Raw genomic sequence first — 24,665 nt, 5'->3', positions numbered from 1 at the left:
GGGGTGTGGGTGACGGTCGGAACCAGAGGGGGAGGCAAAGAGAGAAACCAGAGAAGCACACACCAGAGAAGAGATAGAGCTGATGAGTAAATAAAAGTGCCGCTGGTTTTATAACTGTGTCCACATTAAATGGATCCCTGCGTCACTGGTGTAGTTACAGGGGACTGTAAAGAGATCTGTTGTGGCTCCACACACAGAACTGAGCGTCACTCGTTGACAAATTACCCCTTTAAATGCAGTGACTTAATAATACCAAATGCATCTATCAGTCACTGTGGCATGGCCCTGTCAGCCTGCTTTTGACTCACAGGAAAAAAAAGAAAGAAGGACCCCGGTAGAGGTTCATCTAATTGAACGCAGGCTTCCACTGAAGAGGCATTTCCACAGTCTTGTGTTTGCTTGCAAGGCATCTGAATCTACTTTATGATCAGCGGCTACCGCAAGCGGAGTCAAGTTGGTACAGTCGTCCCAGAGCTCGAAGCCCCGGAGGGGCCAACACAAAGCCGGGGAAGTTAGGCTTGGCCAGAGTTTTATATGATCAACAAAAGAGTCCTTAAGATGGCTGACTGCCTCAAAGCCACCCTTTGTAATGCAATGTAAAACACACATGCAGACACTGATACACGCTCAGGAATATGCTCTCTCTGCTCCACAGTCTACATCCTTTCTCGCACAAATTCACACGCTCTCACTTTGCACCGAGGAGAGCAGATGAGCGAAAGCTGATGTTGGATCAGTGTCTGGTACAGGAAGCTGATTTGGCGCTGTGATTGGTTTGGCTTGCCTCTGGGGAGAAAGGGTCAGAAAAAGTTAATGAGGGGCTCATTTACTGATTCTGTCGGTTTTCCTCCGCTATTAGCAGTGCTCTGGTGCAGCCGTCACTTTCACTGTTTGTGTGGGTTGGGAAGCGACCTGACTCTCACTGCTAATACGGGGTAGCGCTTTGGCGCGCGCGCGTGCGAACGGAGCCCCCCGTTTGTGCGTGCGCGGGTGGGGGCACGTGCGCCTGGGTTTGCACACGCACGGCTGCGTGCCTGTGCGGGGCGAGTGGCGGGCTGCCTGCCCGTGTTTAGTTTGGCTAAGCTTCACACGGCCGCTTGGCAGCGGAGAGCTGGACAGCTTAACAGCTTGGATGGGGAGAAGAGAGCCAGGGAGGGGAAGGGAAAAGGAGGAGCGAAGGGGTAAAGAAGAGGGGTGTGGGGGATTTAAGGGACCTGACGGGCTTGGGCGCACACACCGCACCACACACATGGAGGCTATTTACATGCCCCCAAAGGGGCAGAGCTGTATTATCACTGGACCTAATGGATCAATAACTATAAAGGATTGAGCTATTTGATGTGTGTCTTTTATATATATATATATATATATATATATATATATATATATATACACAAGCTAGGATTATGAATCCAAGTAAATCAAAACCCGCCATGCTCATAACCTACTAGTCCCACCACTGCTACAGAAACAAATTTGCATCTTGTCATATCTTACACTGGTGCACCATATGCTGCTAAAGGAAGCGTGGCAGCTAATAGAGTGGCAGTCAATGGTGGCTGCTTAATGACGGCCAAAGACAAATTTCATCAACTTCCCCAACAAGCAAGCAAACAACGGGGGGGGGGGGGGGGGGAGACATAGGACCGGAAAAAAGGCAAATCAGACTATAATAAAGCAAAGTTTTCCAAGTTACCCAATGAAATCAAAGTAACATTTTACATACATTGGATTTTAATTACGGATTAAATTGTTTAGCAACGAAAAGAAATTTAAATGAAATTGGTTCATTTCAACTTTTTTTTTTAATAAAATTACTTGCTGGATTGGTTAATTTATATTTACTTAGATCACTTTGCTGATCTGGTTCGTCTTCATTAGCAACACCAACGGGCTGAGGGTTAGGAAGCTCTGCTAGCAAACAAATTTGACTTTAGCATTAACGTTATTGCTAAGCTAGCTTCAGCAAATTTTACCAGTTGTAATCTTGTCAGTAAGATTTGTAAAGCAGGTATTGTTAACATATTTTTTAAAAAAATAACAGAACAAATGTAAAGTTTTGAGTTCAGTGTAAAAAGTCAACCTCTCGTTGGGTTTCCAACAACTCGGCTTGCCAGAGCCTTGGGCCGGTTCTGTTCTGTAAAAGACATCATTGATTTCCAGCCAATCTCTAAAATGATTGTTCCCAATTAAATTAGCAATTTTCTCACAAGTCATTGGGATCATGTATCTTACGTGGTTTATGACTTACAGATGAGAAAAAAAAGCACTCTACTGAGGTAATAAACTTTCTGAATGCATTCTGATAAGGTGGCATGTTAATCTTTTTTTTTTTTTTGCTGTTCTTAGTTAATTTAATTGACAAAGATTGTCAATGAAATTAACAATCTTAGTCATTAACAAAGTTGCTCAGCTTCAGTTTGACTTTAACATTAGCACTGTCCCTAAAACTAGCTAAAGCTGGATTAAAAAAAACTGAAATTCTTGCTTCAAAAACAGTTTTACAGAGGTCTCTTGACTCAAAATACTTTATATCTACCATCATTAAGTTGATACAATTATTTATTATATCATACACAAACATTTTAGCCTTACTGCCCCTTCATCTCAAACTAGAACTGCTGACGGAACAAACAGCTTCAGTCATTTAGCCAAAGTTTAGTATTTATTACAAACATTTAAAAAAGCTGACATATTTACAAACTTATGTACGTGTTTATATATATATATATATATATATATATATATATATATATATATATATATATATATATATATATACAGCTCTGAAATAAATTAAGAGACCACTGCACTGAACCCCATAGAAGGCCTCATGGTTATTCCACCAAATATTGATTACTGAACTCTTCCTGAGTTAAAACATTACTGTTGTTTCTAAATGAATATGTACTTTGAGGTCTTAAAGCGCTGCATCTTTTTCAGTAAAATCAAAAAACCTGATCATTTTAAGTGGTTTCTTAATTTTTCCCCCCAAAACTGTGATAATATATTTCAGCACAATAATTAGTTTCCCCCAAAACTCATTTTTTACAGTGTAAATTGATAGGATGAAAGCTAAACGTTGAGAGAGGGTTGACATTCAGTGCTCTGGCCAATACAAGCCCTCATTAAAGGATCATGGCGGGTCATGTCACGCTTCAGTCTGTGGTAATCACAGTCGCCTGCCCGACATGCAGACCCTGACCTTTTCCCCCTCTGACCGGCGAGGTCAAGTGCCAGTTAGAACGATTACATCCTCCTCCTTCTCAACGCGGCCACCGACGCTGGACCTAATCGCCCAATTTACTCTGCCACACACTCCTGTGTGTGTGTGTGTGTTTTCTTTCTTTGTGAATGAGGCTGAGATGAGAGATTAAATGAAATGGAGTCGCAGCAGGATTCGGTAATACTCCGCGCTGTGTTTCCGCTGCTGTTTTTTTTTTTTTTGTCATTTTGCCAGCAATTTGTAAAACTCTTTGCTGTAATGGAATTCACCTAAAAGAGAGGGGAGACTATCTGTTATTTCTCTGCCCAGGTGTTCACGCTGGCAGGCTTTCCCATGAAAACAAGGGAGGGGGAAGGAAGTGCACAATACAGACGGGACCAGCTCAGGAGGGCAGCTCTTTGTCCTGCACGGGGAAACAAGGGCTAAGGGCCAGGAGGCCTGGAGGAAGTTATTAAAACATTGGCACATGCATGGAAGCTGAGGTGGGCCAGTAATAATGCTCTCCCTCTATCCTGCGTTGTGTTTTTTTTTTTTTTTTTTTAACTAAACCACCAGGCCAATTAACCCAGTCTACAGGGACTGAGATCTGAGCTTTACATCAGATTTTATTCTTTCCAGATTGCCTTTTATAGCCATTATTTTGCCTTAAAAAGTACAAACAAAATGCCAGTGTACAAAGAGGAGCCACGGTATTGACTGTTTACATATGGCTAGTGTAGCAAAGGTGGCGTGAGTCTAGCAGCGCTGACGTACGAACCAGTCTGTACGCTGCGGCCGTGTGGGTTTGACTCGAGCCAAGGAATTCACATATGCCATCCTGGAACGCCGACGTGTGATTTCTGATTGGTTCATTAAAGCCTGAGGTCCCTCCGTTTCCACTTAGTGGCCTTTATCAGGTGATGTAATCCTGAGGGACCTGCAGGGACAGTGTTCTGCAAGAAGAGAGCGGGTCAAAGTAGACCCACGATGACTGTCCCGCAGCGAATTCACATCACTTTTTCTCATTTTGTCTTGACTAAATCAACACAAAATAGAACGTTAATGGCTTTCAAATGTTTGTCTGAACTAAAAAAAAAAAAGGCGTGGCATGCAGTCATATCCTCCTTCTTTTAGTCGGATACTTTCACCAAAGGCCTACAGGAGTACCTGTGTGTAATTTAATCTCAAAAAGTATAAATCCGGTTGTTCTGTTGGAGAACATTAGAGAACAAACAGCATCATAAATACTTAGGAACACAGCAGGGACATTGATGTTAACAACTTTTATTTTTAAAACCTGACAGTAGATGTCAGCTAATTTAGCTTTTTAGTGCACTTTTTGTTCAATGAGAGCATCAATAAATATCAGTAAATTCAAAAATATGGTTTAACGCAGTTACTTTTTGCAGTTCAGTTGAACAAATCTTCCTGTTTTTTAAGTAAGTGTCATCCTGAAAAAGTCAATTTCAGTGGAGAATGTTTCTCAAGAACAATATTTGTGTTTGTGGCACTCTGAAAGCTGTGCCATGCACTCATCGTTCTGCAAAACTATTTATTGCTTAAAAAGAAATCGGTAATAAATAGGTTTTTTATTGTCATGCTCTTAATGGTTATCACAATGGTACCACAAAATGTTGCGATAAAATTCTAAGTTTGTATCTCCCACCACTACTGTGAAGTTTAACCCCTTAACTGTCACCCCAAAAACACTTGCATGCAAGTCAGTGGGTCTTTATGACAGTTAAGTGGTTAAGTTATAATACAAGTTAACAGACTTGTTACAGAGGGTAAGACTTTGTTTTTGTTACATGTAAAATATTAAACCAGCAGCCTAAACACATCATGTAACATGGTAGTGGCAGCATCATGTTCTAGGGAAGGCTTTTTTTCAGTAGAGCTGATATGAAAGTGGCTGGAGTTAAATTCAGGGGAATCCTTCAGGGCAGCAGCAGAGATTTCAGCAGGACAATAATCCGAAACAGAAAGATGAAATGGTCCAGTCAAAGTCTAGACCTAAATCCAGTTGGTAATCTGTGGTGAGAATTGAATGAGAATTGATGTCAAAAGATGTCCTCCATCCATCCAGCCTGCCTGAGTCTGAGTTTTCTTTTTTTTTTTTTTTTCCTGTTTCTAAATCTGCTGGAGCTCAACAAGCACCATAATTTTTTTTTTATTGTTGTATGCAAAACAAAAACAAAAACCACACATCCTTTTCCTTTCAACTAACAATTATGTGCTACATCTCATAAAAAAAAGAACGCCCAATAAAATACAGTAAAGTTTGAGGGTAGTGACATGACAAAAAAAAAAAAAAAGCGAAAAGTTCACGGTGTGTGAAATTCTACCGCAGATCCTACAGGACAGCGAGTGGCATCCGGACTCCAGAGCTCACGGGGGGCGAGTTATCTGACATCCGGCAGCGGAACAGACTGTGCGGAACAACGTCGCATTAATGTAAGACACGGGACAGAGCGGTGCAGGTGCTGGCTGTTAGGGAGGAAGATGAGGAGAATGTGCTACAGGAGGTGTCAGGGACGCGAGCGAGTGCCGCGACATTCCGCCGGTTCAGGTGCTGCTCCGCCGCTCCGGCATTCCATCAAGGGCGACAGCGCGCCGGGGCGACGCATTTGCATACAGAACAAAGCCGCCCGCAGGCTAGGCCACTGGGACGGAAACCTGCCCTCCTGCAGCCTCCCCCTCCCTTCTCTGTTTTCGGTGCACGCAACACACACACTCACACACACAAGCACACATTCACTCTCTTTGTTCACACACTCGCACAATCCCTGGGAGTACGTGCATGTGCACCTGTCAGGGCTTTAGCTGACACCTCCGCTGCTGGCGAAGCAGCTCCTCATTAGCATGGCTGTGATCTAGGGGGTCCCCAGGGGTCCCAGCCTCCTCACCTCACCCCTTGCACCCCCCAGCCCCTCCTCTCACACCTCCCACCCCTCTTCCCCCCGGTTGCACCTCTGCTCTGTTCCTCGTCAGAGCATCCCCACTCCTCCTTCTCCTTCCCTCAGCTTTTGACGGCTTGTTTGTCATGAAGGAGACTAATCAGGGGCCACAGAGATCATCTGCCAGTGTGCGTGTGTGTATGTGTGTTCTTTGTCGAAGAGGATGGCAAGGACAGTATAATGTCGCAGCGGAAAAAGCAGAGAGAAACATGTGTAGCAAAAGAAAGGGAGAGGAAAGGGAAAGGAGAGAGAGAGAGCATGGAGGGTGGCAGTAGCAGGCAGGGGGTAAGGCTCTCACACAGTGTGACTGGCTCCATGCTAACTCGTAGCAGCTTTGGCCTGTTAACCATATACATCTGTGTGTGTGTGTGTGTGTGTGTGTGTGTGTGTGTGTGTGTGTGTGTGTGTGTGTGTGTGTCTGTCTGTCTGCCTCCAGCCAATATGACCAGCTGAAATGCCTTGACAGGCCCAAGAGAAGATTTAAAGCAACAGCGCGACTTAAAAAGGCCCACAGATCCCCCCCCCCACCCCCTAAAAAAGCCATGGACAAAATGCTTTTTTTTTTCCTTTATCTGCAACTTTTTCCAGCCTGGCCCATCTCACATTGAGCACCTGTCCCAAGGTATCTGGGTGCTCCGCCCCAACCCTCATTCCTCCTGGGATGTGGGTCAAATGAACAATAAAAAGGGGATCGGGTGTCTCCACCAAGCAGCTTGATCGCAGACGCACACGCGCAGAAAATGCAGGGGGATACGGGGCGAGTGGGTCCAGCTGAACAACAATGCGCAAGAGGGAGGAGAAGGAGGATGAGGAGTGGGAGGTTCTCACGGAGCGTGTTGCTTCCATTAGGGAAGGAGGGCACAAGGGACGCGGCGTGCAAAATGGACTGGCAAGACCTCTGTCAGTGAAGAGCTACGACTCTTGGCGAGGGAGCAACGGAGACAGAAACCCAGAGAATGAGAAGAAAAAAGGGAGCTCGGCAAAGTGCATTAGCTAAGCTCTCTGTGGCATTTCTCTAAGCCTGACTCATTGCCATCAGCTCCAATAAAAAAAATAAAAAAAATAACTGCATCTGTGTGTGTATTGGGGTTGGGTGGGGACACGAGGGGACCCCCGCGCACGCTTCTGGGGTTCGCTGTCTGTCATGCGAGCCTGACAAATGGACGACACTCAGCCGTGCTTGCGGTTGAAAAGAAGATGCAAGAGAGAGGAGTGAGATGGAGAGGGGGATTAAAGATGTTTGGGCCGCGCGGTGGGAAAGACGAGTCACGAGGAGAGGAGAGGTTCAAAGAACAAAAAATAAAAAAACAAACATTCCTGAAGAAGCTGCTAAAATGGAAATAAAAGTGGAGATGTGTCTTGGTTGTCTCGGCGGGTTGAGATTACAATCAGTCAGTCAGTGGCGGGGCTACAAACTTTTACATGAGGGGGACAAAAGAGGCAGGGGGGAAGGTCATAGCAGGGTGGCAATGCTGAACCTCTGTGAAGAATGTGAAAATCTCCAGAAACAACAAAATATCTACAAAAACTGGAAAAAAAAATAAACTGCTGTACTACGAAACCAAAGGGAAGTTTTAGGTATAAATGTCCTTTGTCATTTATTTGTTCATAATTATGTTATTTGAAAGAAGTTTTATTTTAAAAAGACATAATATTTATGGGTTGAGAGAGGAGGCAAGGCTTTACTGCAGGGTGGGCAACTGACCCCCCATCTCACCCTGTAGATTCACCCCTGCAATCAGTTCATCTCTGATGTATTATACGATGAAAGGTCAGCAGGGAAAACCAGCAGCATGATAGTTAAAGAAACCAAGAAAACAGAAGCAGCAGTGTCATCCTTAAAGTAATTTAGGTGTGAGGTATGGTGATTAAAACAAGACGGAATCTACAATTGTCCAGTAATAGAATAAAACAATATAGATATACTTTCACAGATGGGAATAAACTGTAAATATTTCTAAAAGAAAAACAGGAAAAAAAAAACATAAAAAACTTTAAAAGAAAGTATGGCATACTGCGACAGAAAACTCAAACTGATTTGACAATAAAATGGAGACTTGGTGTGCAGGTACGCCACAGTGTTTGCTTAAGGTTTTACATCGAAATGAGCCTGAGGAACGCCGGCGCAGAAAATGAAATCGACTCGTGCGAAATTTTGCTACGTGGAGTCTCTAAATGTCACGCAAATGTCATTTCATACATGGTAGCCATCACGCATATTTGCCTAAGCGCAGCACACTACGAATAATTAAATTACTTACACATGATACCTATAAATTGTGATAACTATTTAGGCATCGGATCACAACGTGTGGTGCTCATTTCCTGTTGCGAACGCTCCCAAGAGCGAGCCTTTTTCTCACACGTTGCATTTCAGACAGTGGCTCTTTTGTGGTGCGAGCTTGTGGTGTTTGTGTATATGTGTTTGCATGCTATATGCCTATTCATTCACAGAGAGTGCCATGCAGTAATGGGTCCCAGCTGGGCTCTGCCCACTAAAGCTGAGTAGCCGGTCCTGCTTAACTGGGAGCCCACAGGAAGAAACAAGCGAGGCCTTGAATGGTGCACGAGCCCTCCCAGCTTACAGCACCCCATTAAAACTTTATTCTCTCTCCCCTCACAAACACTGTAAAGTCCAGTAGAGTCAGCGCCGGATAGCAGTCGTCATCTAATCCCTGTTGTTTAACATGTTTCTTCACTGCACTGTAAAAGAGGAACTCTATTGAATATGAATCCTAAATTATTCGCATTTGAATCAAGTATGTCAGATTGTAGTTTGAAATAGTGATTAAATAAAAAAGTATATTTTGGTAGCAAATCCTGGCAAAATGTTATGACTAAAGTTCATTTTATGGTTTTGTTTGGCTAATTTCATTCATCATACTTGATGAGAAAACAGTAAGGGTGAGCATATATACATCAGGAACTGATTAATGCTTTTCAAACAGTGTTTTGTTGTTTTTCTAACTTTAAATGGTGAAGTAGCTATAACTACTACTATAACTGTACTACTACTTTACCATTTGCGCTAATGCTAATTTAGATTGCTAATTGAAAGGATTTTAACTCTGAAGCAGTCATTCCCAAATTAACGACACATCTCATTTATGGTCGTCACGGAAACATGCCACCTTGTTGGAATAAAATTTATCTTACTATTTTTGTAACGCTTTATGCCTTTATCAAAAACAATTAATACTGTAACACAGGAGAACAAACTAATCTGAAACTTATTAGTTAAACTATGTTGTGTATGTACATTTTTATAATTGGTCAAATTTTCATGTATCAATTTCATCTTTTAGCTGTTAACCTTCCACAATTTCTGCTCTGAAGTATGTTCATTTAAAAAAACAGAGCTGGCTGCATCAGTCCTCCAGGCCAGCAGGGGTGTCCCAAGAGCACTTAACTTCTTACAAAAAATATTTAGATTACAAACTTTCTATTATGTACTGTGAGTTCTGTAAAAAAAAAAAAAAAAAATCCCCATTTAGGATGCATTTGTTGTAGTTTAAAAAACTCCCAAATGCAATAATTAATATTACGTAATTATACTGAGTAAAACAATTCACTGTTATTATTATTATTATTATTATTATTATTATTATTATTATTATTATTATTACTATTATTATTACGTAATTTATAGTCATGGTTTAATATTGTTCGCCTGTTGCTCCTGCCTTTGCTGAAATCACATTTTATACACAAAGTAACAGCAAATTCATCAGTAAATAAATACAATTTTCCTGACTCCACACTCAAACACTGCACTTCAGACTCAACTGCCAGACTAAATGAACAAATGAGAGAAGCAATGTTTCCCCCTCCCCCACTTATTTACTATTAATTTAATGAATACTAAAAACTGGAAATGAGACCGAATACCGAAATCCTGTTAACAATCCTGGGATGGCTCTGGATTCCTATTTATCCAGATGAAATGCATGCAGACTTTTACATCACTTTTATTGCCTTTTTCCCCCTAAGAGTTTGTTTCAGCAGTGTATTAACATTGATGTCATGAGAAAAAAAATGGTCTTTTCTCACTCTCGCTTGTCAGATCGCCTGGAGAGTATTGCATTAACAATAATTTGCAAGTCATGTAATTGCTGTTAACTGAACTCTGGTTGTAAACAAGGAGAAAAATTGTTTTTTTACCAAAGAATAATATTTAATTTTTACATTAAGGCCTCTGCCTCCAAGTAAACGTGTAGTAGAGTTGTTAAAGTTTCTAAAACAAGGCGTGACTATTCAAAAGTTTACCAAGTGACATTTTCATGTCTAAGTTCAAAATGATCCAAAGCAGATGTCTGCTTCCATCTGAGCAAATGTAAGAAAAATGAAAACAAATTATAAATAACCCCTACGGAAACCCTTTCATATTTCTTTCAAATTAAATCCAAACCTGACTGCATTAAAAAAAAAAGGAAAATAATATATTTAGTTGCACCAATCAATCAGCTAAAGATCGGAGTCGAGCCAATTTTCTCTTGATCTCTGATCAGATAATAAAGCATGAGGATTTTGTTTCCCTACTCACAGTACGTATAGTACATCCAAACCATTAACTTCCACTCTTTTCTATCTATAACCACATCAGCCAACAACATTTAGGGACATATTCCTAAAGCATAAAAGAGGATAATTCTAGGTTTGAAACTGCTATCCGAATGAAACGACCTGCAAAACATTTTTTTCCCCTTTATGAGTTGCAATGAAACACTAATAGCTGTCACAAACAAATAGGTCAAAATTAGAATAGCTCAGTCAGTCTAGAAGCCAGAAAAGGTCTGATGAGTGCTTTTCTGAAAATGCCACAAGATCACAAGAACATAAATCTAATGATTATATTTAGTACCAACCTCAGAAACTGCCACAGAACAGCAAAAAAAAGAAAAACACTCAATAAAAACAAAATTCATAAAAATAAATATTCCAGACCTTTAGCATTCATGAATATATAGAAACAACTTATTGCCAGCTTTTATATCAACCTCACTTTTGTACCTTCATTTGCAAGTCGCTATGCATAAAAGTGTCAGCGAGATGCATAAGCGTAACAATTTCAACAACTTTTTCCACGCTCCAAAAATCCAACAAACAAACTCTGATTTGTGTGTGAGGAAAAAAAGAAAGAGTTATGACAATCTTAGAAAGTGTGTTTTTCTTTTTTTGGGGGGGGGGTGGAGTAGCGGGGGTTTGTTCTTTTTCACGTATGTTTATGAGGTCTTTTTTATGATCTATTGAACACCAGCAGCACAACATTATTCACGTTGCAACGGTCATGTCTCCAGGGGAATTCTGTTCTCTCTCCAGAGTGTGTCCTGAAACATACCCAGGTGTGTCAAACGGTCTCCTGTCTTGTCTCCAACACATCGCCTCGGATTGCTACACGCACACGCATACACACACACCTGCGCGCACGCTCATATGCAAGCATGAACATTGATTCTTCTCTCAACACATATTTATGAAGTGACACGATGTGGCTGAATTTGGCCCCAGGCCCTCCCCTGTGGCCTCTCCCTTTGTTTCTCCCTCCTTTTACCCACTCGTTCATTTCTTCTTTTTTTCCCCTTCTTTTTCTTTCTTTCTGTCTGTTATCATGCTGATACATTTCCTGCTCCTGGCACGGCTCCTGCATAGCTTATGGTTAAAGCAAGCTTTCATCTATCCAGAGCCCTCCAGGACACACACACACACGCACGCACACATACATAAACACGCTCGCGCACATATGCAGGCGCTTGGTACGGGCCAGTGCTGCCCCAGCCAGACCACAGGCCCAGACAAGCTCCGCTGGCACTAATCACTCTGATAACATCTCGGGCTTTATTTCATTTCTGGCTCACTCTGCTCTGCTCTGGGAAAGACCAGCATGAAAAAAAAAGAGAGAGAGTTTGCTGGAAAAATATGTATAACTCCAGCATACGGGGAGCTCCTTAACCTTCAGCACTTAACCTCCACCTCTCTCTGTGTGTGTGTGCAGTGCTGTCTACGGACGTGACAGCGCAGGCCCTCCGCCGCTCAGAGAGCAACGGATTGCTGATGTTTTCTGTTCTTTTCTTGCTGGCGGCCCAACGGTTTTATTAAGTTATTAAAAGTAATAGGGCAGGCAAAGTTTAATTAAATGTATTTGATCGATTTTTGAGGTATTGATGATATTCCAAATGCCCTGGTTTATGTCTGAGCTTTCAGTGGAAAGAAAAAATAAAGACATAGACGGGCAAACTGAACCAAATCAAATTTAACGACTCTGTAACTGACAAAGAAAAATGTTAGCATTAGATTAAAAATTAAAGTAGCTCTGCCTTTTAATGCCAAAACATCTGCTTTCTACTTATCCCCCCTTTATTTAATTTCCACAGTATGAGAGGGCTATGTGTATTATAGAGCTAAAAAAAAACATGGTTCTAGATCCTGGTGTTGGGACAAGCCTGCATCAGAAAAACACAGAAAGTGGACAGGGCTGTGCCAAAACTGAATGGGACCCTGGGCAGAATGGGACCACTACTGTTTAATTGAAAACATGCTATGGAGTTAAATTATGAATGACGACATTTTTGAGTCCTGTCAGTCAGTTGTTATTACTTTGTAAAGAAAATAGCTCTTAGGAATAAAGTTTTAGAAGAAACCAGTTATTTCTCAGTTTTACTAACTTTCTTCCACAGCAATGAAAAAGATTCAACAAAATTATTTCATACCTTTGCTTTGCAATTTTGTCAACACATGCCTCTTTTTTGTACCCATGACGTTAACCTTGTCATGTCACTTTTCTGCTCCTGGCATTGGAGCATTGTTGATGAACTTCCAATTCCATGTGTAATTAAATTTAATTATTCATATTCTTACTGAAGACTGTTTAGTACACCTTTCAACCTATATTACTTTGGGCAATTCGAGTCCCAAATAAACCCAAATAAATCTGAAGTGATTTCCTGCTGGTTGACCTGATGCAGAGTTTCTAAGCAAATTTCTGCTAGCAGGTATATTGCTAAGTCAGATAAGCACACTTTGTAGCACTAGACTATGAGTAGAAAAAAGAAAATTACTAGAAGTCATCTGTTGTGTAAGTGGGCTCAAAATGTCCCCATAAGTTACACAAAATGTCCCCATAAGGGATCCGAAATGTCCCCATAAGACACACAAAATGACATGTGGTCGGTGTGACTCGTCTCGTCATAAACAGTTCATATTCAGTCAAAAAAAGTTGTCCCACAAAACAGCCAAAACTCCAAAGGCACAAAATGAAAAAGCACCTGCTGATATGAATTATGTTTGAGAATTAAAGTCCTCTCTGGAGCCCCCTGCTGGCCTGGGGGACAGTTTGCCTGTGACTCAATCTGGTTCATATTACGTGAACTGTCTTTGTAGAGTTCTTTTTTATTGTAATTACTCAACAAGCGGATGAACTGAAGGGGGTGGGGGTACTGTAAATGTGCTATGAAAGTCTTTCAATATCTCTTGTGGTGAGGCGGCTTGTAAAAAGGAAATATGTTGTCTTCTCTCTTCTCTCACAATCCCACCCAAGTCAGAGCACTAATAAGATAAAGAGGGGAAGAAGAAGAGTGTAGAAGGTAGCTGATTAACAAGCACCCTACTCTTTACTTTTCACTCTATAAATAGCAGCTCACTTATTCTCAGAAGCAAACATATACTGTCATATAGCGAACAAGAACCATGCATGTTTGTCTAGTAATCTGCACAAGGTTTAGAGCGGGTTAGCAAAGTAGGCCAAGCTCGACATGCAGCTGAGCAGGTTCTCCATCTGAAGGCATGCTTTCACTACATGAACTGTATGTTCTTTTTTAAGAAAAGAAACGGTCCATTACTCAGCACATCTGCTAGACAGAGCGAGAAAGCCGGCAGCTCAAATACTGTAACTACAGTTCCGTAGTCAAAATATCTTGATTATAGCTATTTACACAGAGAACATAAACAAGTTCGCAGATTCCCACTGACACAAGGCGACTGACGATCGGTGGCAGCAGGAGCATGAAGTTCACGTCAACACTTCACTCAAAAGCTAAATGCAATGAAAAGTGTGTGTGTGTGCGTGTGTGTGTGATTTTGGGGGGTTGGGGAGGTGAGGGTTGTTGCGCCGAAGCGTCAGGAACGCCATCGTCTCTCGCCATGTGTAGCAGGGACGGTGCGTGAAGTTTTCTTTAAAGCCTCTTCAGTAAAAAGGCTGTTAAGGAGCAAAGAGTCCACACATCTGGAAGACACAGTCAGTCAGCACATGCTGAAAGTTAGCGGTGGCGCTCGCAGTCCAAATTAGTGGCGAGTTTTATTCCCCCGCTGTGGTAGGAAAATATCAAATCTGCTGCCATATGAGTGCCATAAAGCTGGCTGTGGAGTGTTTGATGCCTTCATGTGGGAGCCTTTAAGCTGAGAGTGGGTCTGCATGTGTGCATGTGTGTGTGTGTGTGTGTGTGCGTGTTTAGTGGGAGATGCAGGCCTTAATGGGAGATGAGAGCCATTGTATGCATTCTTGCACAGGCATATGTTTTCTGTTTGTGTGCCTCTTATCGCCGTGCGTATTGACGTCCGTGCATGCACAGGGAAATACACCTATATATATATATATATATATATATATATATATATATATAAAAAATATGTGTGTGTGTGCAGCTGTGCCACTTTAGCAGCCCCCTTGCAGACCCAGTTGACCCTGCTGCTATAGAACAGACAGACACAAGCAGAGTCAGACGGCCCCTGGGGTGGTCCTGTCTGAGGCACGGTATTATGGGCCAACGAGGCTAGGGGCCCATACGCAGGCAGGGACACGTATATTGTAATTGCACACACACACACACACACACACACACACATGCACACACATGCACACACACATATGTATAGGTCCAAGGACAGATGTGTGTAAAAGCTAGAATACATACAAGAAAGAAATCTGATGAAAAGGTTCAATATCTTTACCTTAATTTTTGTTGAAATCAGTAAACCTTTAATTTGCCTACTTGTTGTCGCACATGTGCAAACTTTAGGAGGACTCAAGCAGTTCCTTTCACTTTCACTAAATTGCTGAAAAATGGTAGACAAAGCTCGCACACCACAAAAGTATTTTATGTTCATTCTGCAACTACCTGCAGGTAGGTGTGTAGATGCGAGTGGCGGGGTGACACATCACCAATCATCTCTGCACAAACCCCCAGAAAATAACTGAAACTGGAATAATTATTCAGTTATACACACTAGCAAACTTCAACAGTGATAGTTGATGTTACTAAATGTGTCATTTGGCGGGGAAAGGAGCGAGTGTATGTCATTTCCTCCAAAAGAAAAAAAAATGCAGTGGAATAAGGAGCAAATCTGCAACTCGCAAAAGCAAGAATTAAAAAAAAAAAAAAAAAAAAAAGGAACACGCCTGCGAGGAGACTCAAACTAAATTCCCTGGCGAGCATTCAGATCACTCATGTAAGAACACACAAACACACACGCACACACATATACTACTTTACACATCTCCCACCATGTGACCCCTAATCACAACCCCAGAGCTTGGACATCAAATGAAGCAAGTTTGAAAAAAAAAAAAATCATCAGGAGTAATTAACGCATTTTCATATGCAAATGTGATTAATGCAAAACTACAAAGTCATTATGCAAATCGACTTTTCCTTGAGCCTCTGTACAAATATTCGCAGCTCAAATCAGGGATCAGTCTCGCCATCTTTCTTTTTTTCTTTTTTTTATCTCCTTTTCCCTCTATCTCTCACTCTCTCGGAGCAGAGATAATACGTAAGTAGCATGTGAAGTTATTTCCGAACTCACGCGGTGTGTGTGTGTGTGTGTGTGTTTTCATGCGATGGGGCCGGGGCTATGGCATTACGCCGCCTGCCTACTGATTACTGGCTGCTTGGCACTGGAGCGAGACGGGGAAGCCGGCGAACAGGGGAAGGTATGAATATGCAAAAGCCTGATTGCTTTTCATGATTAAAGCCTATTTAATATGGAAATGAGAGCAAGCCAGGTGATTAAAGGACCATTGGGTGGTTGGGCAAAATAAAAAAAAATAAATAAAAAAAAGAGGGGATGAAGAAGAGGTGGGGTAAAGGGACACCTTCAAGTCCGTACAAGTGGAGAGGTGAGCAAACTGGAATGTCGCTGAATGTCAATGTCGGTTTCAGATTTATTCGGCCTGTTTGAGTGCAGGAGTGTTGCTTCATCTTTTGAGACATTTTCAGGGGTTGCACCACAGGTTTTCATCCAGTAACCACAGTGACTCATTTAAGGTGAGAAAAAAAGCATCCCTCCTTGCCCATTAGCTGAAGACTTTAAAAAAAAAGAAAAAAAAACTGATCTTATCATGTTAAAATACTCCTTCGTGCACTTTCACACCCGCAGAAATTTCCTACATGCAAAGTGTGACCGTTCTTAAGTTTATCTCCACTTTGGTGTCCTTTGATCGTCAAAAATCAAGTGGCGCTTTGGTTCTGGATTGAATGCTGGTATCTGTATCACATCGAGCTGTTTGTTTTCACCCCACCACAAAAAAAAAAAAAATAAAAAAAATAAAAAGTACAGCAAAAGTGACACAAGCGAGATCACAGGTGGACAGAGAGCAAAACAGCGAGAGATGTTGGAGGATGTCACCATTGCTCACATCATCTCATGAAATATTCAACTGTGTGTGGTGAAAGAGACAGAGAATGAGAAGAGGGAAGGATTGTCATGATGCCACTTTGCCCCCAAAGTGCTCTGAGGTGGCGATCAGGGGAGGTATTTGGGGTTGGGACGGGGGCGGGGGGGTTACGACAGGCATCCTGGGAGGAGTTCAAAGCAGGGCCAGGGTCGTCTCAGTGCGGCAACGCTCCCTTGGCGACAACTTCTCCCGCCTGTGTTATGACATGCATCATTCTTCACGTGCAAAAAAAAAAAAAAAATCCATCCAAATATTACTAGACTCCCAACAAAATCCAAAACGCGTACACGCACACACACACATACACACTTTGTGCATGCATCAGCAAGAGAATCTCAGGAGGGGGGGGAGAAAAAAAAATTCAAAACAGGGCAGAGGAAGGCCATTTTTCATCTACTGTACAAACCATGTGAAAAAAAATAAAACAGCATGCACATGTAAGCGTGCGTGTGTGTGTGTGTGTATTTGCGCGGGTGCGTTTTGCACCTTTTGGGGTTGAATTTGCTGGCCTTGCAGCATGTTTTTGCAGTTCAGGCGAGCGGGGCTGACAGACAAAGAGGCCAGACAGGATGTTATAAAACACAACCAGGTGAAGAGGAGAGGGGTTAAAGCATACGCTTGCATGCTACACGAGCGCTTCGTGCGTTATTAGCGTGCAGAATTCGGCTCCCTTTTTCGGTGCACCTCCCCGCTTCCTTCGATTGCTCTACAGGTCGGATCTGCCCGGCGTGCCTCGAAGCTCACATGCAGTGAAATTATGATATTTCCTTATAGGGGGAAGGGAAAATGTGCTAGCGAGTGCCTCTAACACTTTGGACTTAATTAGTCCTAATAATGTAATCTAATTTGCTTGAAACTTGAGACAGACTTGAGTGGCAATCTAATGTGTTGAACAAAGCTCCCTCCTCGCTTTCATTTGGGGGCCTTGGAGTGCTTTCATGCCCTGTTCTCTTAGTGATAAGACTTTCTGTCTGAATGACTAACTGGCTGCAGCTCTTTCAGGCTGACTCAGTATTTAACGCGGCCTGTCTTTTTCTCCTCCTCTGACTGTCCTGCAAAGGCAAAATTGAATGTAAAATGATTGATTGGCTCGTTTTTTTTTCTTCTCCCCCCTTCCTCTTTGTTTGTTCCCAGAGCTGTTGAAAGCTCTTCAAGTTTCCCAAATCGAATTCTTCAAACCCCCTCCCCTCCCAAAAATAGAGACGATTAATAAAAGCCACATTGTTACTGAGCGTCGGTCAGATATTTTTATTATCTGTTGAGGGAAAATCTTGAGAACTTCTCTCTCTCTTTTTTTTTTTTTTTTTGGAGTGTCGCTTTCATTCTCGCAAATCGACGGCGACGTCCAAACCTTCGCTGTCACATATTTTCTCTGATCTCCTTTTACAGATACTTCCCAAAGCGACTGACGACGGCCACACACAGCTGCCGGCCACATACAGACGCCGCGCATATGTACAGGATAGCAGCACAAGACAACAGAAAGGAGGTCTCTACTGAGTTTGGCTCGAAAATAAACAAATTGTTCTGATCTGAAATGGCCGTAAGGCGTTTTGAAATACCCAAAAAGCCAGTTTGGTCTACTGGAAATCTGAAACAGAAACTAAAGTGTTTTCTCCCCAGCTTCCTTGTTTGTCTCAAAGTCGTTCGGCTTGCATTTTAAGCCGCACGGAGCCTAAAGAACTCTCTGTTTCGCTAATGCACGAGAAGCAATATCCTCCCTGGGTGTTTCATGTACAAAAAAAAAAAAAAAAAAAGACCCAGCTATTTATGAACATGCAGAACCGTACAGATGGATGTGTTGTTCCAATTAATGACAGCAGTGATTCAACGCTGCGCTAATAAGCGCTTTCATTTTGCTCCAGTAGTTAAAAGTCATTTTAGTAAAATGCCAGAGAAAGTGCTGAAGTAACCACAACTGTCTCAAGTCTACCTGTTTCTGCACACTGCCTCTCAGGAGGCTCATAGAGCACTACTACTTTTTATTACTCCACTCACAAAAAAATAAAAAACATAAATCCAGCTGCAAGCTGCCAGCCAGCTGGCTGAAAGAAATGTGGAACATCTGAAGTTTCCACTTTGACTCATTTTGGACACACAACAGTTCTTTTAAGACAAAAAGATGAATCTTCTTAGGAAACTTACTCTTGTTTTTAACATCTATATTATTAGTTTATTTAATTTAGTCAAATTTCTTAATTTCTTGTATTTGTACTTTTTTCTATTTTATCAAAACAGGTTTCTCTTTTAAATGAGACAATGGATCTCAATGAGACAACCTGTATAAATAAAGGTCAAATAAAATAAATTTAGCTTTTACCTCACCTACAAGACAGACAAGTGAGGCTGGGCATTGCCAGTCAGCTGGCTGAATAGAGACTATTACATTTTCAGTTAGCAGACAGTATAACTAAACAGCTAATGCTAACTCAATAAACTACCATCAGTCACCAAAGCACAACTGATAATCCATTTATTTTGTCCATGTTCAAATGTTTATGTAACATAACCTGTTTGCAGCAAAAAGATAGAAAGAGACGCACAGTAGCTAAACGTGTTTGCTAAATTAATATGAACTGACAGCACTTGGTGTGCAAGTTCAGAAAAATGTTTGTTATTCAAAAACTGATCTTGTTGCTCCCAGACTGGCTGAGTAGAAAATGATCAGAATTGATCCTGATGTCAGTTTTGGCCTTACAGAAAATCAGTCCAGATCATTTTTAGAAACAACGAGTTATCAATGATGTCAACTTGCCTTTACGTAGCCATGTTGACTTTTTAGGTGATTAAGTACACTCTGCAGCAAAAAGTCTTTAAAGTGTGACTTCCCTGATTTACATAAAGGCTTTTTCATGTCTAGAACCAAAAGCTTCGCTTCACATTATTACCACTGAAGATGGATCACTGGTACGAAAAAAACTAAACAATAAAAGCAACATTTCCAAACATGATTTCTGTGGTAGTTCTATTGCTCTGAGCGGTTCAGGGGTCCGAATCAACTGCTTTGTTCAATTATGCCTTGGGCTGGCTCTGTTTTATACAAGAAGCACTACCATCCATTTTACAGTTTTATTCTATTTTTACATTCATTTTTGCATCAGGATAATTTGTTTAAAGTAAAGAAAATCACAGCTACAATAAATAATATATTAGCTGCAATTGGAGTCGGTGTGGCTTTTTGAAAGATTTTACTGCAAAACTATTTAGATTGTGTTACATAAGACAGTTTTCAAATAACTGTACTGCAGTATTGAAATGAAGATGATCATAACGTGAGATTCTCATACAGACTCTCACTTTAGCCATCGTCATCACGACTACATCAGTTGGAAGTGCCGAAGTGTGAAGTCTGTAATGGCAAAAAAGCTGAACAGAGCTGCTTTAGTCAGAGAACGAGCCATGAAAGCTTCCCTTTAACCGCTCGGATCTGACCATGACACAACAGTGGAACACAGCGGTGACCAGTTTCTGCGTTAGCCGTTTAATCGTGCGTGAAATTCCGTCTGGAAACATCTCAGTCTGCCGAAGCCTTGCGTAATCCTGGACAGCCTTCCCAGCCCTTTGGGTGCGATGGTGACTGTCTCCTCTGATAAACTCTGCATTGGTTTCCCTACAGCACCGGCAGTCGGCAGGCGCTACCATTCTTACACACACACACCCATACACACACACACACACCCTGTTTTTTGTTTTTTTTTCGCCCCCCAGGCCCTCCAGCTGTTTTCCCTTTTCCCCCCGAACAGCCGACTGAACGGCCTTGCAGCTTTATTAATCCGTTTCTCCTCACCCCCACCCACACACACACACGCACCCAGACGGAGTTTAATCTTTAACTTCTGCATATAATGCTGCTGGATTTTTTGTTTTTTCTTTTTTGTCAAACGCTCCAATAAGTGACGTGCTCTCGCAAAAACAAAACAAAAAAGGAAGAAATAAACCACGTTGGTCTGATTGTGTCATCGTTTTCTCCTGTTTTAGGAGTTTCAACTTCAACACTGGCATGTTTTGCGTGTGTGTGTGTGTAACCAAAAATAAGTGCACACTTGCACATATTTTTTGACACTCCTGGTGAAGATGTGAAAGAAAAGTTACATAAATAAATCTTTTATTGCAGTAGTATAATCTCACACTGATTTTTTTAAAAAACATCACCCTAAGTTAGATACATATACTTCTACATCAACATGTATGTAGATAAAATATATTTTTCACTTTCACTTTACTTTTCCAAGTTGATCTAGGAACTTCTAATTGGCAATTAAGACCTCTTGTTGATGTGGGGAATACATATGATGTGACACAGAGGCCTGTTTCTGTAGGCTTCATGTGGACCAATGTTTATCTACAACATACAGTGTGCAGGATGGAAAAGTAACAAAAATTAAATAAAAATACACCAAACACCAAAGATTCCTGTTAAAAATCTTCAGTGAGTGCCAATCAGAGTTCACAAAGTTTCCATAGCGACCATTAAACCATATTTACACGGCAATAAGTTGTTTGGAAGTGATACTAGCAACAACAAAAAATAACTTTTCAGCCCTACTATCACAAATGTAAACATGTGGATGTTGCTAAACTCTACTGGGAGTTTAACTAGAACTTTGGGCTTGGATTAGGTAAGACGAACATTGAACTCATGGATAAGAAATCCTTCAGGTTTGGTGTGAAACAAACGGTAAATATTGTAGAAAAGCAACTGTTAAGTATGGAAGAGGATCTGTGATGCGGTGGGACATTTTTCTCATTAAGCAACCCTTCAGATTTTGTTAAAGTGGTGTTGTGAACTTTTTAAAATGCTAACATATGGGGAACAAAAACAAAGCAATTGACAAGCACTAGAAAGCAAAGAACCGATCATCACTGGGTCTTTGCAGCAGGGTAATGATCCAAATTAACACAGAAGTGATTAGTCACTCACAAACATCTCATTTGAATTTGACCTAAATCAAATAAAAAAAAAATCAATCTCAGGAGTGAGCTAAAAAGAGGAATGGTCCAAAACTCATCAATCTTTGTGCTCCAAAGTTGTGAAACGTGTAAAAAAAAGGGCCTCTCCTATTAGCAAAAAAGTAACAGTAAAACATATTTCCAACAGAGGTTACCAAAACTGTCTTCAGTCACTTCAGTTTATTCCCCCCTGAACAAACATACTCAAATTAATGGCTTGATTTTATTATTATTATTATTTTTTTTTTTAGTGTGAGATTATGGTCCTGCAGCATCAAGATGAAACGATTTCAATACCTTTTGCACATCTTCACCAAGGATGCTAATAAGTACTCACTACACACATACACACACGCTTTACAGACACTTAGCTGTAGAGGGCGCTGTGTGGGTAACATCCTCCTTACAAAGAAACAGACACAACTCTGCAGCTCTGAGTCACTCTAATGAAAATCATCTCAAGCTACATTAATCCCTCCTGAAGGCCACCGTCAAAATAAAAGCTTTCTTTAAAGAGAGAGCTGTGTGTTTTGGGAGCAGTGTGTGCCACCTGTGCGTTTAACACTCCGTACCTCCTTTCTCCTGTTTGGGGCAGATTCCCTTGGCCGGGGTCAGCCTCCTGTGCTCGTCTTCCTCCCCGCCGGGGGTCACCTGGATGCCCACCTCCACCGGAAGTGACCCTCCTCTGCCGAGCTCCAGCGAGCGGGCCCGGGGCGAGACGGGAACGCCCATGATCCCGCCGGCCTCGCCGGGCTTGGAGAAGGCGCCGGGCCCGCCGCCGCCGGGCCCCCTGCACAGCCGCCGCTTGTGCTCGATGAAAACGAGGATGTCACCAAGGGGGAAGTTGGTCTGACACTGGCCGCAGGTCAAGAGGTCGTGCTCCCCGGGCCCCATCCTCCGAGGACTCGGGGTGGACGGCTCCGGAGAGGGAGATCGAGCGCCTGAGTCATGGTTGACCTCCGCTGTGAGAAAAAGAGACGCAGAAAACAATTAAAAAAAAAAGACATTCAGTCAGTGAGAAAAACATCCTCAGAGAGAGAGAGAGGAAAAAAAAACTCAGCAAGGTTTAGTCCTGAAACCAATACAAGATAACAACCATCCCTCTGTACCGCACAGGGTGGTCGTTACATTAAAAAAAAAAAAAAAACTGTGTCACGTTCAGGGGCTTGAAACAGCAGAACGCTGTTAAGACTACTTTGCCAAGATAAACACCTGCGCCGCTTATCTCTGAGAGAGATCTGCGTAGGTGGGACCAAAAACACTTTACTCTACATGTCGATGTGCGTCTGCGAACGTGTGTGCGCGCTCACTCCGCTTGTGTTTTGTGTTTGTGCGGCCAGGAAGCGATTCATCTCAACGGCGCAGGCTTGGTTTCCGGTGAGAGCCCTTCGCTGCGCTGAGCTGTCACAGTGAAGATGGTTGCCTTCCACCACGTGGGAGCCTCGGCTTCTGCTCGACAAAGTGCATAGCGTAACCAAGGCCACATCCACAAGCCTCTGTTTGTGTGTGTGCGTGTGCGTGTGTGTGTGTGTGTGTGTGTGTGTGTGTGTGTGTGTGTTAAAGTGGGAAACATGAGGAGGGGGGAAAAGAAAAAAGAAAAAACAGCTTCATGTGTGCATGAATGGATCAAGACTCAGGTGAGTTTAAACGGTATTCTCAACAGACTGAAAATCCATAAAGCCAAACCTGGGGTCCTGTTAGGAGAGTAAATCTCATTCTTCACAGATCTGACACGGTCATTAATAACCATTACAGCGTTCTTCTCTACCTCCTCCCGCCGCCCCTATGGCACAGACACCGTCCCTCAGCTTAACGCAAATCCCTCATGGACAACTTCCACTTTTTTTTTTTCTTTCTCCACACTACCCTGATGTACCACCATGAAAATGTGTCCTCTTCTTGAGAGCCCAGAGGAAACCTGAAGCTCCAGAGACAGTGAGGGATGTCTGGGCGAGCGAGCGGGAGATCAGGGAGGAGAGCCGCGTCAGTGCCTGGGGGGGAGAGAGAGAGAGAGAGAAAAACCCATCTCCTTCTCTTTTGTCTCTCTCCTTCTCCAAACGACACCCCAGTGAGTGATCGGTGAAAAATTAGAGCCATTTTTTTGTTTCCTTTTTACTTTTAACTATCTTCTTTTTGCCTTTCTTTCTTGTTCGTTTTTTGGATTCTAGTTTGAGCCAAATTCCCGCCAAAACGTCTGACGCATAAGTTGCCATTTTCCCTTTGTACTTCCGGTTCATACAAACCACTTCACATTTATATACTTATACTGCATCTTAGCTCATGTAAGAATACAATTTAATTAAAGTTAGCAGCTGTTACTCTCTAAAAACTTTACATTACAGGCGATTTCCTTTTGCTTTGTGTTTGATTGCTGAAGAAATACATGTTAAATCACGGCTCCTGATCAACCCATATTAACTTTGAGGAACCTTATGTTATTTATCAGAGCTATGTATATATATGACAATAGAAAATTACTTTAACTCTGGTTAAAATGAGGCATGATTGGTACCAAACGGCCTGCAAGTCGTGTACAAAACGCTCAAAGTTTTGAAGGCACGAAACGGCGAAGCGGAGAAAATACAAGCATTTGAAAACGCAAAAGGATGTCCACTGATTTTAAGAATTTGTGTATGGCTGAATGACAAAGCCTGGGTATGAACAGAAGAAATGCCATTCAGCTCCTTCCTACTTTCATTGCATACCTCTAAAGAAACCAGTTTGTTAAACAGTGACAGTTAATTTTTTGTCACTTGCAGAAATTGTAAAAATGCTTAAATCTTGTGTTCACTTTGATGTTATATCACTTTCTAAATTAATTTTCTCCATGTTGAGGTTTTTTTTTTTACTCTATCTGAATTTGGGTCAGGTTACTCTAATCTAA

The 24,665-nt window shown here is 41.9% G+C and overlaps 1 protein-coding gene across 1 annotated transcript in view; it reads right to left on the bottom strand.

The window, feature by feature from the left end:
- Positions 1-24,665, bottom strand: part of bcl11bb (BCL11 transcription factor B b) — a 37,676-nt gene that overhangs the window by 4,331 nt on the left and 8,680 nt on the right. Inside the window, exon 2 of the mRNA XM_015048000.1 lies at positions 22,354-22,743. Within this exon, the coding sequence (XP_014903486.1) occupies positions 22,354-22,743 (390 nt within the window). The remainder of the gene's footprint in view (positions 1-22,353; positions 22,744-24,665) is intronic.

This window comes from Poecilia latipinna, unplaced genomic scaffold (genome assembly GCF_001443285.1).
Source record: "Poecilia latipinna isolate Pla-1442-1.1 unplaced genomic scaffold, P_latipinna-1.0 Scaffold854, whole genome shotgun sequence".
Lineage (NCBI taxonomy): Eukaryota > Metazoa > Chordata > Actinopteri > Cyprinodontiformes > Poeciliidae > Poecilia > Poecilia latipinna.
The sequence above is the reverse complement of the archived record's forward strand: the minus strand, read 5'-3'. Positions and strand labels throughout refer to the sequence as shown.